At 28.2% G+C, this 16,875-nt stretch overlaps 1 protein-coding gene across 4 annotated transcripts in view; it reads right to left on the bottom strand.

Annotated features, from left to right (window-relative positions):
* LOC105259582 overlaps positions 1 to 16,875 on the bottom strand; it is a 46,836-nt gene that overhangs the window by 13,619 nt on the left and 16,342 nt on the right. For all 4 annotated transcript variants that reach the window (XM_025411394.1, XM_025411393.1, XM_025411395.1 and 1 more), the window contains one exon: positions 527 to 735. In XM_025411394.1, coding sequence (XP_025267179.1) covers positions 527 to 688 — 162 coding nt within the window. In that variant the 5' untranslated portion in view covers positions 689 to 735. The remainder of the gene's footprint in view (positions 1 to 526; positions 736 to 16,875) is intronic.

Raw genomic sequence — 16,875 nt, forward strand, 5'->3', positions numbered from 1 at the left:
TTCTTCCTCCCATTGATAATATATAATTATAGATTATTTAAAATCCTTTTTTCTAATTTTATAATATCTTTTACACGATATATATAATTTGTGACAGAATTTAAGATAGAATTCTGATTATTATACATATATAAAATATAAATATATGTTTTTTATATAATTATTTTTTAAATGTTTTTATTTAATAAAATTAATAAAAATTAGTGTTCTATTTTTAATTTTATTTCGAATTATAAATGTAACCAAAATAAACAAAATCACAAAATAACTTTTAATTTGCAAGGCATTTGAACATAATTAATTATTTAACTCGATAATAAAATTATAATGAAATGATAGTCAAAAATTCGTCAACAATTTGTACCATTTCGATGTAGATTCGATCAGAATTTCAAGATTACTTTAACATTTGACGTTATTTCGATATTATATCAATTATATTAATTATATTATTTCTGATTGGAATATAATATACATCAAATTTATGTTTATGTATATGTAATTTATGAAATAAATCGATATATACCTGTAGCTGGAGATGATCAATCTTCAAATTTGTGGAAGCCTTTTCGACGTTCAATCGTAGAGTATCGTCGGTCGCCGCATGTTCCTCCCTCGGCTTGAAACAGTTCGAACAGAGTTCCTTCTTCCAGGCGTTTTGCACGAAGCGATTGCATTGTGTGGACATTGTTGCCTCACCCACAGCGACAGCGAAAGTCCCGTTACATCATCACCCTGGAAATAGTAATCGTTCAATTCTCTCTCTCTTTCTCTCTCTTCGAGTCGGTGCAACGCGATGCATTACAGCAGCTAAGGAACGTGATAGTGCATGAAAAGCTATTTCGTTCCGGATCATGAAATTGCGAGAGTTATACCTCGAATATATAAAGCAACTCATTTTTTTATAAAATGATTTTTTTTATAAAGACAGCGACAAATCTCTCTCTCTCTTCAGAGTTGAATTCGCGGGATACAAATAATTGCCGCCTATTCTACTTTTCAATTTACAATAGATAAGAATAATAATTGGTTTTTGATAAATTTTTTTATAAGAAAGTGGATAAATTTTTGTTTTAAAGCATAATCATTGTAATTGATTAATGAGATTTTTATTTCTATTATGTAATTGATTAATGCGATTTTTATTTCTAGAAATACTTGAAACGATTATTTATTTTAAATTTACTTTAATCATTGTTAATGTTCGTTATAAAGTATAACAAAAAATTATATATATTTATATTACTTTTTTTCAAAATATATAACAAAAAATTATATATATTTATATTGCTTTTTTTCAAAATTCTATAACAATCATTTGAACTAGCTCCAATTTTTCAAAATATCTTGAAAAAATCTTTACTAGAAAAACTTAATCAAATATTTGACTATAACTTCTTTTTAAAATTTTATTAACGATCAAGTGCAGTTTCAACGAGCGATTATGTTAGATGGAGGACATTAAATTCAAAACGAAACGAGTGAATACATTTTCCTGTCCACAGCCTCGGTCAGCGCGATAGCCATTGCAAATACAATCGGGACAATTGACTGGAGCTGTCCGGCCAGCTGAGTAATTGCTTCACTTCCGGTCTCGGTTTTATGTGCAGCGATGGCCTCTGGCCCGTCATTAGCAAGTAATACTGTGTAAAAATACTGTGCCATCACGAATCCTCTTTTCCACGAACAAGTTGCAGAGTTTATGGAGAAACGAAACAAGAATTTATTTTCGCGCTGTATATCTGCTGTATACCATTTTCATATTTTATATATCTCCTTCGCTTCAATTTTAAAGTTTTATCGCGAAAAACTATTTATTTTTATCAATCATTTATAATCTCGTTAAACTGTCATTTCTTTGCAATAATCAGTGAAAACAGGCTCCAAGATACTTGTAGATTATATCATTAAAGATTTATATGGTAGAGCAAAAGTATTTACAAGAAATTATATTTATATCAATGTTTTCCTTCAAGTACCAAGATTAGTTATTTATTGACACTCCAGAAACATCGTAAATATACCGAAACGTCATAGATGAAGAGTTTAGGATTGAACGATATCTTGACTAATCTTGATATTGTCTTATTTCGTCTCGAAATTCGGGACAAGATTTTTAATTAATTACGAAGACAATACTCAGAATAAAATTGTTTAGAGAATATTAGTTTTGTTAAGATTGATTTTTTTTAAAAAAGCTAATATATATATTTTAATTAAATAAGAAAAGATTATTATATTATGTATAAACGTAACAAATTTTATTTAATAAATAAAAGCATTTATATTAACTAATTTGGGAGCAATGAATACAATATGAATACAAAACACGAAAAAAAGTAATATAAAATTTTACACGAGTATTTACATAAAACTTTGCACATATACATTTTCCTGATTGTGTGCGTGAACCCCATTTGCATTTCTAATAATTGCCTTTTAAAGACAAGGAATACTTGTATAGATATATTCCTTTTATTTTTTAAGATTCTTTAAATTTTTTATATTCCTTGTTGTGTTTTTTGAATAGCACATAAATAATAATTATTATTTTATAAATTATAATAAAGAATGTATATTAAATATTGTTTTAAGTTATTCAGTCTTAAATAAAAATTGATAATAAAATCGAGACAAGATAATACAAAACGAGATTTTTGCTAAGATTCATTCGAGATCGAGACAAGATTGAAGTTTTCGAAAATTTTCAATACTGTAATAAAATATTATTTTTACGAATATCGTCTTGTCTTGAGTCTTATGCAACCCTAGAAGAGTCGTCATTAGCATGCGGGACTCGCGAGTACTCGCAGACCAGGATACGAGGTACCGTTGGCAATCTCGATTGATCCGTTACATCTCTTGCGTTCTCGTCCGGCTCTCGTGCGCGTGAAAAGTTTGCGCGTCGCGGTCACGTAAAGATTGACGATGACGTGAACGTGTTTCACGGTTAGATGGTAAATTTAAATTCCACGTTTCAAAGGTGAAAAAAGAATTTTTCCAGCTGCGAACCACAAAAAGGACTGACTGCACAAAAGGACGAAACGAAGCATTGATAGAATCAAGATCGAAGATAATCCTTATATAAGAGAGACAAATTTCAATAAGCTTCGAAAGATTGTTTAACATGTAGGTCCAGCTCTTGATAAAGGGCGGTGCCTGATTTGGAATCTCATGTCTCTCTTGTTCTTTAATAAGAAACGCAATTGTGTCTCTAAAAGAGTTTGGTACTTTTTAATTTCTCCAATTGTATAATAAATACTTTCCGCAAAGATTGTATTAATTATGATTGGAGAAAGAATTGTAGTTTTATATAATATACTGCAAAGAATTAAAAATCATTTCTCTCTCTCACTCTCTTATTGTTAGAGAAAGTCTATACATTTTTAATTAAATATTTCTTGAAGATAATCCAACTCTCTATATATATTTTTAAATAATTTTAAAAATTATAAAATGTTTTCTTAATTAATTTAAAAAATTAAAAATTAATTTTAAAAGATAAAAATTTTGTTTTTTTATTTTTTAAGATTTTTTAAAGATTGCTGAAATTTTATTTTAGATACATACATATATATAAGGCTTCTAGTCTGTCGCCGCAAATAATATCGTCGCATATAATTGAATTATGTTTAATAGAAATAACATAAAATAACATGAAAATAGTATATATAATAGAAATAACATGAAATTATATACATGTAATTGATAGAAAATTGCTTTCTCATAATCATAGAAATGAGATTTCATTTCTCTATACAAAGTTATTTATGAAATATTGTGACTAAACACAGATATTTTCAAAACATTATATTAAGAATTAATTAATAATAGCGAATTGCGGTTTCAATCTCTTACAAAATGATACTGTTTAAGCAGCAGAGAATTCATGCTATCTTCTTCTCAAGAAGAATTCTACATAATAATTAGTACTCTTTTTATTTTACTCAAAACCGGGAAATCATTGGAGTTTGGGATGCGTAAATCTCTCACGAGACGACTCTCAGTAACTCGCGGATTCTTATAATAATGCCACTTTGCAATCATTACAAATTAACGGTTGCTACGTAACTATATATAACGATTCTCGCATATAGCGGTTACTGTATTGCAGTTATTATAAATTAACTTCCCTACGTAACTGTGCATTCCGTGACTGAGAGAGGTAATCCCTTTACATTTGCACATACGCAAAATGAATCGTTCGCCAAGTTTCTTTCTTCGAAGTGTACAGTCGCGAAGGCGGACCTCGACTTCTCATTCCATTGAGATGACGCGCCAAAGCGAGCCGAAGGGCGAGGCCAGTAAATTTTATGTATCGCAATACTCAAGCAAGCGTGACTTTACGAAGACAAAAAGTGCTCGCGGCTGTATCATTTTTTTCTGTATATAATCTCTGTTATTTTAAAAATTTAATTATATTTATTTTATTTTTCTCATAAGAATTCGTGAGTTGTGAAAGTTGTCGAAAGTCAACATATTCTTTACTCCATATTATATGTGTAAATTTTAGAATAGAGAATGTAAGCACTCTTCAAGTATTCTTTGACAAATTTGAGCATTCTGATAATTAAAATTGCATAAAATACCAAGTTTTGATATTGTCTTGTTTTTTTTTAATTCGAGACAAAATCAAGATAAATTGATTTATAATTAATTGTTGAAACAATCTAAGATTAAGATTATCAAGAGATTGTTGGTCTTGTCATTATTATTGATTTTAGAAAGACCAAAATGCATATTTGTCAATTAGATGAGAAAAAAATCATTATATTATATTATATTATATATGAACTTACACAATTTCATATTTAATATATAATATTTATTTAATTAAATTAATTAATTAATTAATTTTTATTTAATATTTAATATTTCTTTATTTAATAAATAAAAACATTTATATAAAGAAGAAGTGTCGATAAGTTTAATTGTTTTTGCTATAAATTGATATTATTACTAGGAATATATTAATAAATATATAAGTTTTATTGAAATATTTACTGTGCTTATATATATCAACCAATGACATAATAATGATAGTTTTTTTAAGTAATATTATGAACCTAATAAAGAAAAATTAAAGATTCAAACATGTTATTGAAATAAAAATAATAGTATCAATGATATTATATTATCTTAATAGTTATATATATTATACTGACGTTCTTATTTTATTTTTTTCGCGCATTTGCGTGATCTAAAGCCAATAAATAATGATGTCCAAAGAAATAATAACTATTCTTTTTATACTTTTCAAATAACACGAGTAACAAAACATAAATAAAACATATTGTAAATCTTATTATGAGTATCGGATTTTATTTTTTACTGCGAATTGCAGTACTTCAACCACTTTTATGTGTGTTGTGTCTTATTATATACGACGCATGTAAATATTTTTTTAATACACAAATGAGCTTTATAAAAAAATTGCGACCGAATGCTAAAAAAATATAATTTTTCATCACTTTGGTCAACTCTAAGTTCAGGCCGTTCTTCAATGGATGGTATTCAAAAAAAATAAGAAAGATTTTTCTCATTTCTACAGAGAAGATATTTTCTCTTATCTTTAAGAAAGATATTTTCTCATTTCTACAAACTTTCCTATATTTATTAAATAATAATATTTACTAAAATATGAAAAAAAATTTCGATTCCTCGCATATTTAAGAAAAAGCGATATTTTGGAGCCGATTTAGAATCTTATCTATATATTTTCTTTAAAAACGATTAATACAACTGAAATAAACAATACAAAATTTTACACAATTATTCATATTTAGCTTAATTCTGGAATGCAAAAGTTTCGAAGATAAAAGTTGTAAAGATTAAAATAGAGAAATCAATTTGCGAGAAATTTAAATTAATTAATTTAATTAAATGTTAAAGACTAATTAACTTCGCAAAAAAAATTTCAAATTAAGTCAAAAAATTAGCTAAATATTACATTTTAGGATCCTAAAATCATTTTATAACAATTTTTGATTTTTTTGGAGCTATCTAATCTGTAAATTACACTTTTACCGCAAATTAGTGATTAATCAGTGAACAATCCAAGTACTTGTTTTCGCATCAAAATGAATTCTATTCTACTTAAAGTATCTTTACGCGGAAATGAGGACGTGGTGACATACAGTGTCGCGTTTAATTGAGCAGACAATGTGTGAATCATTCTGCACAAAGGAAAATACTTAGTGTGTCGCGAAATAAATGTCGACTCGTTCTTAGTCTCACAATACTTCCCACGGTAATGAGCACTGCCAACATACGTAGGAGATACGAGGAACATTATCACAGGTAATTCGAGTCGTATATATCTTTGCATATAGGCACAAACCGACAGTTCATCAGAAACCCTAATAACGAGAAGGAGCTCGTACGCTCATCATGGTGGAAGTAAAAAAAAGATATGTGGAGATTCCGCTAAGGCGCTCCTTTTCGTGGTACTGCAATAATTACTGTTCATCTACCGCTTGATTGCGGGCATTAAACTCGCCCTAACCGTAAAGCGTCTGGGAATTTCGATGGAATTACGTACGTACAGAGAATTATGCTCGCAAGAGAGGAGAAGGAAACCGGCGGGGAGGACCGTTCGTTCGAGATCACAGGGTCGATTCGAACGTCGTCCGAGAGTGCTCCGAAGGCAAAAGACTTAATGGGTCAAGTGCGAAGTAATAACTGGCTGGTAACTAGTCATTCGAGTCGCGTATTAACAGCTCGGATTACATCATTTCATGTGAGATGTGGTCGCTTGGTCGCAGTTAGTCATAATTATCGAAAAAATCATCAGGTTTCAATTTTTACAATTTCAAGAAATTAATTTGTATTTTTAATCGGGGCAAAGTATATATGATAAATTAAATTGACGTAACAGACGGATTTTGATTTCATAATAATTTTAGAATAAAAAAATTAAAAAAGGATAACAATGTGTGTGAAATTATATCGCAATTTAATTTTATTACGACTTTTTTATCTTGATGTTTTTGTTATATGTGTTTTTTGAAATATTCTTTTTAATTTTTTCCAATTACAACAGTTGTCATCTACGATATTAATTGAGTTGATGTAGCTATCAAATGGATTTTTGTTTTAGTTAAATTTAGAATTTAAAAAAATAGAAGTAAAATTATATCGCAATTTAATTTAATTATGATTTTTTTTAGCTTGACAGTTTTATTATATATGTTTTCTGAAATATTCTTTTTAGTTTTTTAATAGCAACAATTTTCATTCAAATCAATAATATTAAAGTTAATTGTAATACAAGGAACCCATAGAAATGTAATTCATAATTTTGACTTTAATACTATTTATGACTCTTATAAACGAGTATGTTGTAGCTACAGGAATTGCACTTGGTTACATGTGCCATGTCAATCTCCGTAATCCCTGAGTCTAACAGTAAACCGTGCAACGGTTTGAAAACCGTTGTCACATGATTAACGATCATTTTTTCACATGACACCTGCACCGTGCAAATAAACACGACCATGCTAAATTCATTCTTCGGTGTCTGTGACTTATACGGCAGCTTTAGAAAATCTGTACTTGTAGTGAAGAACTCGCTACAGGCACTCGTCGTCATCTTGAATGAAATTAATTATTACAATCTTACAGCAATACTATTATGCAATTTTTTTAGGAATGCAATTATCAGCAATTCAATTACTTTCTTATAAAATTACAAGATTGTGATTATGAACAAAAATCATGGTACAAAAATCCTTGATACTCCAAGTTTCCATTAAAGTTATTTCTGAGTTCATCCTTGACAAATTACAATGTTAATTAAAATATATAAAATTATTTTTATTTATCAAACTGCTATATATTTTATTTTTAATCCTTGTACAATAGAGAATAAGGTTGCATAAGAATCAAGACAAAATAATATTCATAACAATATTATATTGGTATTGAAATAATTTGAGAATTTAAATCTTGAGTGAATTTTTATAACATCTCACCTTGTATAATACAAATTAAAATTTATTATTTAAATTTAAATTTAAATAATAAATTTTATTCTAATACCGAACAATTCAGACAATATATTTAACATATAATCTTTATAATATAATTTAAGATAATTATTACTATTTATGTTTCATTCGTTTATGTCTTAAAACACAATATATATATATATATTTTTTTTTTTTTTTTTTCGTTGTGTTTCCGTTATCTTTACGAAAGGACAAAGATAATTCACGATCAAAAAACTGCGTACATTTGCTATACACAAAGTTTTGTATAGCTAAATAATTGTATAAAATATGTTTAAAATATATTTTTTTATTTGTTGTATTAATTGTTTCTATAAATTTATTAATATAAATATTTTTACTTTTTAAATAAAATTTTTTTAAGTTTGTACATCATATATTGATTTTGAGAGTGTAATTTTTCTCATCTAATTTACAAATCTACATCTTTTAGTTTTTTTTAAAAATCAATAATCTTGCAAGGTCAATAATTTCTCTCTTAACAATCATACTTGATATCGTCTTATACATATATTGTAATAACTGATTAAAAATCTTGTTTTAATCTCGTCTCAAATTTCGAGACAAGACTAGGTTTGGTATCTTAAGCAACTCTAACAGAGAATCTCGTTATAGTTTAATGAGTGTATTGACTGGAGAGTACTAACCGCAGCACAAAAGACATTTAGCGACTATTGATTTGCCATCAGCAACAATGCACGTCGCTATGCACTTTAGCATAATTATGTTTATCGAATTAGCTTGGCACAGGTGCCTTGCAAGTCTGCAACGATACAAAGCGCTATTTCTACGCAATAATCGCATGGCATTATGAAAAAACACACTTTATTTAAAAAATACTAATAATAAATTATTTAAATAATTTGATAAAAAACAATATAATAAGGTTAAAATATTAAAATTAAAATTAAAATAGAATTAAATTCCATTTTAACAAAATTAAATTAAAAAATTAAATTAAATTCCATTTTGACAAGTGTCAATCTGTTTTTTTCATATGGCTCGTAATTGCAAGACTTTTTTATCTCAACTCGTGTATTTCATCTGGGTCATCTGACAGCTTCGAGGGAGATAATTACAAATGTTTCACACAATTACGCGAAAAATGAGAAGAGACACTCACATTGTATACTTCCTGGCGCAGTTAAATGGAGAACAGGATGTCACGAATCTCCTTCTTCCGTGAATATCGCGAGTATCACAACAAAAAGACGCGTTTATTCTATTTCAATTGTATTTCAGTTTATTATAGAACATACAACGTATGTTTGTTAGCGCCGAAAGTGACAGAATTCATATTGACTACAAACCGGTAAACCGGTTCTCGGCTCACGATAAAAAAAGAATCATTCTGTTCTCGGATATACACCTTTTCGAGACACTTTGCATTTCAAAATATCAATTTCATAATAGGACTCCTCTCCTTCCATACAAAAAAAAGAAAAAGGCTCTAAAAGTTTTCTTTTCAAAGAATAACATAGCGTGAAAAATTCTCTATTGGAGTATTAAAATCCACAGAAAATGTACATATGTAGAATATTCTAATATATTAATTCTTTTATTTTAAATGTGAAATTAATAAAGAATTAACATAATGTTTTGTAAAAAATAGCAGCACGTTTTGAATGACGTTTGGCGATTTTCTCCTTGAGCAAGATGTATTTTTCGTTTCTTTGTTTAAAAAACAGGAATGCTACGGTTAGTTCTCAATACTCGAACAGCCGGCTCGCTCGAACCTTTCGAATTTCAAGGGCGTAACATCACACCGCGTATAGTGTAACATTCTTTGTCTGTGTAAGATTCTTTTCAAGAATCTCTCGTCGAATGAGAGAACTTTTTAGCGCAAGGAGGCACAAGATCGCACAAAACTTAAAACAAGATAAAAAATATTGTATTGGTATTGGAAATTTTCGGAAACTCTAATCTTTTATCTTGGTCTCGAGTGAATCCTTGTGGCAAAAATTTTGTCTTGTGTATTGTCTCGATTTTATTAACAATTTTTATCTCATGCTAAACAATCATTTCGAATAATATATTTCAGATATTATTCATCAATCTTTATAGTATAATTTAAGACAAAATTATTACTATTTATGTGTTATTCGTTTACTTCTCGAAATATCATGTATATATGTGCGTGTTATTTTTTAAAAAAGATGCAAATGATGTCAGAATGCAAATGCGATTCACACGCACGCAATCACATATATATGTTGTACATCAAATTTTGTGTAGCTAAATAATTATGTAAAATTTTATATTATTTATTTTATTTATTCTAGTAATTGTTTCTAAATTTGTTAATATAAATGTTTTTATTTAATAAAACTTTTTAAATTTTTGTTGTGTGTATAGTAATCTTTTCCTCATCTAATTTATAAATATACATATGTATTTTAGCTTTCTTTTTAAATCATAATTTTGACAATGTTAGCCTTGACATTGTCTTGACAATTAATTATAAATTTTGCCTTAATCTTGTCTCGAATTTCGAAACAAATCAATATCAAGATTAGTCTTGGTACCTCGTACAATCCTAATCTTGGTATAAGCCAATCTAAGACACATTTCTAAAAAAGCCCGCCTTCGAAAATGAAAATATCACGTCCACATCTTCTCTACGCAACGATGATGAGACGCATTACATGTTGTACTATCAACATGAGAAGCGAAAAACTTACTGTTGGACGTGTATCTAAAGTGCAAAAGGCGCGAAAAAATCGATTTTACGCTGACTTCTTTTCGTCCAAGCGATACGGCCTCACTTGTGTATTATGCTCTTACCGGTCCTAAACGAGGTCGACCAGCTCCGACGAGGTATAACCACTCCTTCAGTTAGACTGTACGTGTGTATTTGATCCTTTTGCTCCGAGATTCGATCGGAGTACGAGAGATAGGTGGATACCCTTTACCGCGGCATTCTGAATCCTAAGTCAGGTCAAGAGTTTCAATACAATAATACCTTGCATTATTCCGTTACATTAATTGAAAGAAAAGGCATCAAATTTTATGATAAAAGAATTTTTATCATAAAAAGTGTAACGTTAAAAAAAATCAGAAATTTGAATGGGCAAAATTTTTCAAGACTTTATCAACAATACTTTGACACGGATTATATAAAATGTAGAACTATTTAATATAAAATTATATGTGCGAAAAAATGGTGATATTTATCTTTAAATATTTATTAGTTACGGTATATGTGTATTCTTTCATTAAAGCTACGTGAAATTATAATGCAATGTTAGTTGAAATCATTTATTCTATTCCCAGCGAATAAAAGAAAAAAAAATTACTTCAATTTCGCTCTCGTTATTGCGAAAGAATTCTTATAATTCCGGCCTGATATCGTTATTACTTTCGTTTTTTAAAATTTTCCGCTAATATAAATATTCCTCCAAAAGTTTCGGCCGCTCGCGTTACGAAACTCCGAATGCGCTCTAAATCTGCTCAATTTCTTGTCTTTCTTCTTGACTTTGCTATTCCGAAGAACGCCGAGAAATTTCTCGCCGGCGGCGCCGACCGGCTTTCCACGCATTTTCGCAGTTGCGATACGCATGTAACATGCAGCTTTGCACATATCGTAGGCTGGATGAGTGCGCAATGCATCGCGTCGGAGATTGCACGCTTTATCCATATGTATGACGTTTCTTTTAATGTCGGGCTCCTCCTCGCCTCCTCTTTCACTTTGGGAATCGGAATGCGCGAAAAACGCGTGTGGGTGATGCACGGCGTGGACTTTCCCTTCGTAACCTTGCGATCGCCACTACTTATTGTTAGTATCGATTCGTGGTATCGATTCGACTCGTTCCACGCCTTTGAACATCTCGTTATCGTCTCGCTATACGAATATGTACGATATTAATTCCGCGTATGGTCCTGGTAAAGACAACGCTCTCCGAAAGAGAAATATTGTTTTATACATACAATCTCCTGATAAGATAACATAAAGTCCCACAAATCTCGTGAAATGTCTTTAGATTCCGTTTCAGCAATCTGAGTCGTGATCTAAGATGTACCCGACCCGAACATGGTTCGATTTCCGAATGTGACTCACTCAAATGTTACTTACATTTTTTTGAAAACTCTAATCTTCAGTGTAAATCATTGCTTAAAATATAGTTCAGATGTAAAACAATCGTTTTTTTTAATAACATTGAAAAAAATTTTCTTTTCCATTGAAAGAAAATTAATTTGGTTTTTCCTTTATTATTTTTTAATATAATATTATTTTTCCTTGTAATTTGTTGTTAATATAATAAAAAAAAACTAAACTGAAATTTTGATAATTTTATAATTTTTATTAATTTGTCTTTCTCTCAAAAATAATTTTTTTATAAATCAATGAGATTTTTACGGCAAATTAAAATTAATTAAACACTATATAATTCGGATAATTTTCAATTAGATATATACATGTAATTTTCAATTTTTAATTAGATATATAATAAATATTTTTATTATACATTTAACTGAAAACTATTCAAATTACATATCATTTTAATCTAACTGAAAATTATCCGAATTACATATTATTTTAACAAAAATCTTCTCACTAATTCATTTTATTAAAATAGTGATTAAAGTACATTTTTAAAAATTATAAATTTCATTTTATATCTATAAACACAATTTATTTAAGTTAAATTTTGATTTGAAAATTTAATCTAATTAAATTAATCTAATTAATTTTTTTAGAAAATTTAATCTAATTAAAATATAATCTAATAATTGCATAACTATACAGCAATGTGATTTACCTTCCAAATAATGAAGTAGTAAATAGTTTAAATTTGTCTAAAAAATAAAAAAGTAGTGAAAATATAAAGATCTTAAATATCTACAAAAGAAAAAAAAATTGAAAATTAAATGAGGCTTATTGGTTTTTCACAAAAAATCCTATTTTATAAGAAATCCTATTTTATAAGAAATATATATTTTTTTTTATTTTTCTAAGTAGAAGTCGATAATACTTTCGAAAGTTCAGACATCTTTAAAAAACAAAGTGTCTTTTATAAATTCTTACAATTTTTAATAGTTAATAAGTAATTAATTTTTAACTCTTAAAAAAATATCAGATTGGACTATATGACTATAGAATTTACAATTTTGTGATACCTTTTTTATTTGAGGATGCAAAAAGAGGGCATCTATTTATATTGTTATTAAATTTTATCAAATATTTATACATGCAACTTTCTTTTCAAGCTGCAAGTCATCCTGGATTTGTCACCGCATGTAAATGTAATTTTGCATATTTTTTTATTTCATTAATATCATATTAAAATATTCTATTTTGCATTTTAAATATATGCGTCTATTATATGTAATTATGCGTACGTAGGTTTGCATACTTGAAGTTATGCACGATACACTTTTTAATAAATGTCGAACGTGTAAGGATAATTCAATTTATTATGAGAGATTATTAAGGATAATTCAATTTATTATGAGAGATTATGAGAAAGAAAAAAAAGTAATCAAAAATAAATAATTTAGAAGATTCATTTAGACATTATTTTTAATCATATAGGATATCAACTAAAAAAAGTAATAGATCAAACTATATAAAAATTTAATATTATGTACATATCGAAAAAGATTAATACATTTTGCAGCACAAGCGATCAAGTTCCGTTTTAAGATTCGCCAATAAAGGACATCCTACTTCAACTAGGTTGGACAAAATGCTCCGAGCTACGTCTCGGATCTAGATAGTGCTCGTGTGATGCGCGCCAGATTTCCCACTGCTTGTAAAAGGCGAATAGAGGAGAAGAGGGCAGAGTGTCCCCGATATTCTACATATAGAAAGAAGAAGAAGTGTATTAAATATATGTGTCTCGTGCGGCTTTTTCCCCTATCGTCGCATCTCGCTCGCTGTTATCCGGAAGCGCCATTCTACAAGAATTTACACACATGACAAATTCGCATAGAAATCCAAGTCTCGCTCGAGAGAACCATATTTATTGTATCTACGTAATAGATGCAATTAAATTACTTAATAAAGAATTATTTTATATTTATCAGTTTCTAATTATAATTCATTTTATTTGTTCTTTAATAAAATTTGGATTTATATTAATAACGAATATATTATTAGGAATATATTATTACTTCCATTCTTATTTACTAATTTTCATTTTTTAAATTATCCCGTATTATTAATAATTATTTTTAATTATTACAACTGGAAAATATGTAATAATTTTTATAGAGAGATTCTATTTCAATTTATTCAATAATAGATCTAATGCAATCAGTTTGTCAAATATTACTTTATGTATTTATTTATATTATTCTGGTTTTCATAATTATGAGAGAAAGATACTCATTTATAAATTTCATAAACAATTTTAATTATACTTTTGATATATGTATATAATTTTATATTCTTTACTTTTATTGTATTTTATTAGAATTTTAGATGAATTTTTTTTCGAGAGAACTATATATTTACCGAACCTGCGTCATAAGAGTCCGGTTACAAAAAAAAACCCGATTCGACTGTCCTGATATCGTTTCTAGCGTAGCCGTGCTCTTTTCCTCCCTTTCTCTTTGTCCGCAATATATTATTAACGGTGGCAAACCTCATGTCATATACAATGTAAAATTTCGGTATAGATACGTGTCACATAAAAATAAAAAAAAATTACTAACTAACAAATAAGTTTTGATATCATTTTTCGAATAATTCATTAAAAAAATTGATCAAAACCAAAAAAAGATTTTCAATTACTATACGAAAAGAAATAAAAAAAAATATTTTATAAACATAGAAAACGCTTTATTGAAATGTTGAAGATATCAAACATAAATAGCGGATCCGCTGTTAATACGTTACAATGTAAGAGTAGGTCGGCGATGTTTATCTAAGGAGGACCAATTGTTTGGTTCTCCGAGATCACCAGATTTACACCGTTAGGCTTTCTGTGAGGAAATATGAAAACGTTAGCGTACCGCACAAGAGTCGATTCGCTACAGGATCTGATAAGATCAATTGATACATTGAATTATAGCGAGGTAGATATGAAATTACTGTAGAGTGTTAAATTCAATCTCCCAATGATGTCGATCTTGCATTAGAAACTACGGTATTTTAAAATCGATAATTAAACGAATTTGTTTTCTTTCAATATAACGTGACAATGAAATATTTCTGAATCCCTATTTTTATCTATAATTATTTATAATTACTCCCTATTTTTATCTATAAGTATATTTTATATATAATTTTTTTTCTTATTTCTACTTAAAATATTGTATGGGCTTTTTTATGATAAAAGGGAGCATATAAAGCAAGTAAAATAATTTTATAAGTCTTTATAAAATATAATTTTCAGCACATTCATATATTCAATGATTTATTCTCTGAATAAAGGTTTATTTTTTATCAAATGTGCTTTTTTTCAAAAATATTTAATTTTTATGAAATGAAATAAATACATCCTTTTTTTAGAAAAAGATTTGGAGATTCTCAAAACATATTTAAAAATACATGTATAAAAAAATCTTCTAACCGTAAAGTTTTATAAGTTAAAAGGTTATTCGCTCCTGATTCTTCGATATAATATCAAGAAATCTATCATGTTATTTTAAAACTCGTTGTATAAAAATAATTATTATAAATTATGAAAATCTACAGATATAAAAGTTAGTTAAGAAAAATGCTTCTCAAATTTTAACTTAAAGATAAGTTTTAGAAACCTATGGAGTTATTTTTATCTGCTCTAACATTCTCATGAGAGATTGTCCACCTTTACCGAAACACCCTGTATAACACAATATGTTGTATATGAAGAAACTGCATTTTCTTCCTCACGGAATAATGTACGCATTGTTTTACTTGCGAAAGAGAAGTAAAACGATTCGGAAAGAATGATACCGAATGACGCAAAAATACCATATGTTGCTTTCGGTAAAAAAAAGAATGCGTATCGAAGGAACGCATCGCATATGAAGAATAATGATGGGTTCACCTCTTCTCTATATAATGCTTAATCATATTATAGCATTTATGATCGATTTGCAATTACGCTTTTTCTCGATCACATTCCTTAATCAATGTCCAACCAAGTAGAATATAAGTTTTCCCAGTTTCTTGAAAGAAATTGGACATGCGTATCGCGATTTCTAGAATCATCAAAAGACGAAAGCGCACGCGCTTTCTTTTTTTCTTTTCCACTGAAGACTCTATATATATAGCTCTCGCGTTCGATCATATAAATGTAATTCGATTTCCATACATGTGTTTTAGGTCGATGCGTTAACTCTCTCGTCTTTCCTTTCCCGCTGGCGAATGCAAGCAACGAAAAAAGCATCGCCTCATTTGCGTATTTTTTCATAAGATATCGAAAGACTTTTTCAATTTTATTAGATGCATAAACTTTTCACTATTTTTTATCAAATTTAATGTTTATTAAATTAAAATTCAATGTGTGTTTATTAATAAATTATATAAAATTAAATCATATAAAATTAAACATGTAAAATTAAATGAAAGCAATTCCTATTATTTTTCGGCATTTTTTTTCATCTTTCAGATAAATTATAGATCCCGATAAAAAATTTGATCTTTACTTGCTTGATGAATCAAGCCATTCTTCAATATTTCTAAATTTTCTATCAACGTTGCTAAATCACTTGGTATAAATAATAGTCCGGAAACTATGTCCGATAAGCATGTCGCATGTGAGACCAAAATAATCTAGTCCAGTTCCAATATTTTGTCTTTAATTAATTTCGTTACATGAGGTATATATAAATATTATCATGCAAAAATTCAATTTTAGGCGACGATCTATTTTTAAAGAATCGATCTCTTTCGAATTTCTCGCTCAAACAAAGTAATTGGTGACAATAGTGATTT

This window comes from Camponotus floridanus, unplaced genomic scaffold (assembly GCF_003227725.1).
Source record: "Camponotus floridanus strain SB8 unplaced genomic scaffold, Cflo_v7.5 scaffold4, whole genome shotgun sequence".
NCBI classification, from domain to species: domain Eukaryota; kingdom Metazoa; phylum Arthropoda; class Insecta; order Hymenoptera; family Formicidae; genus Camponotus; species Camponotus floridanus.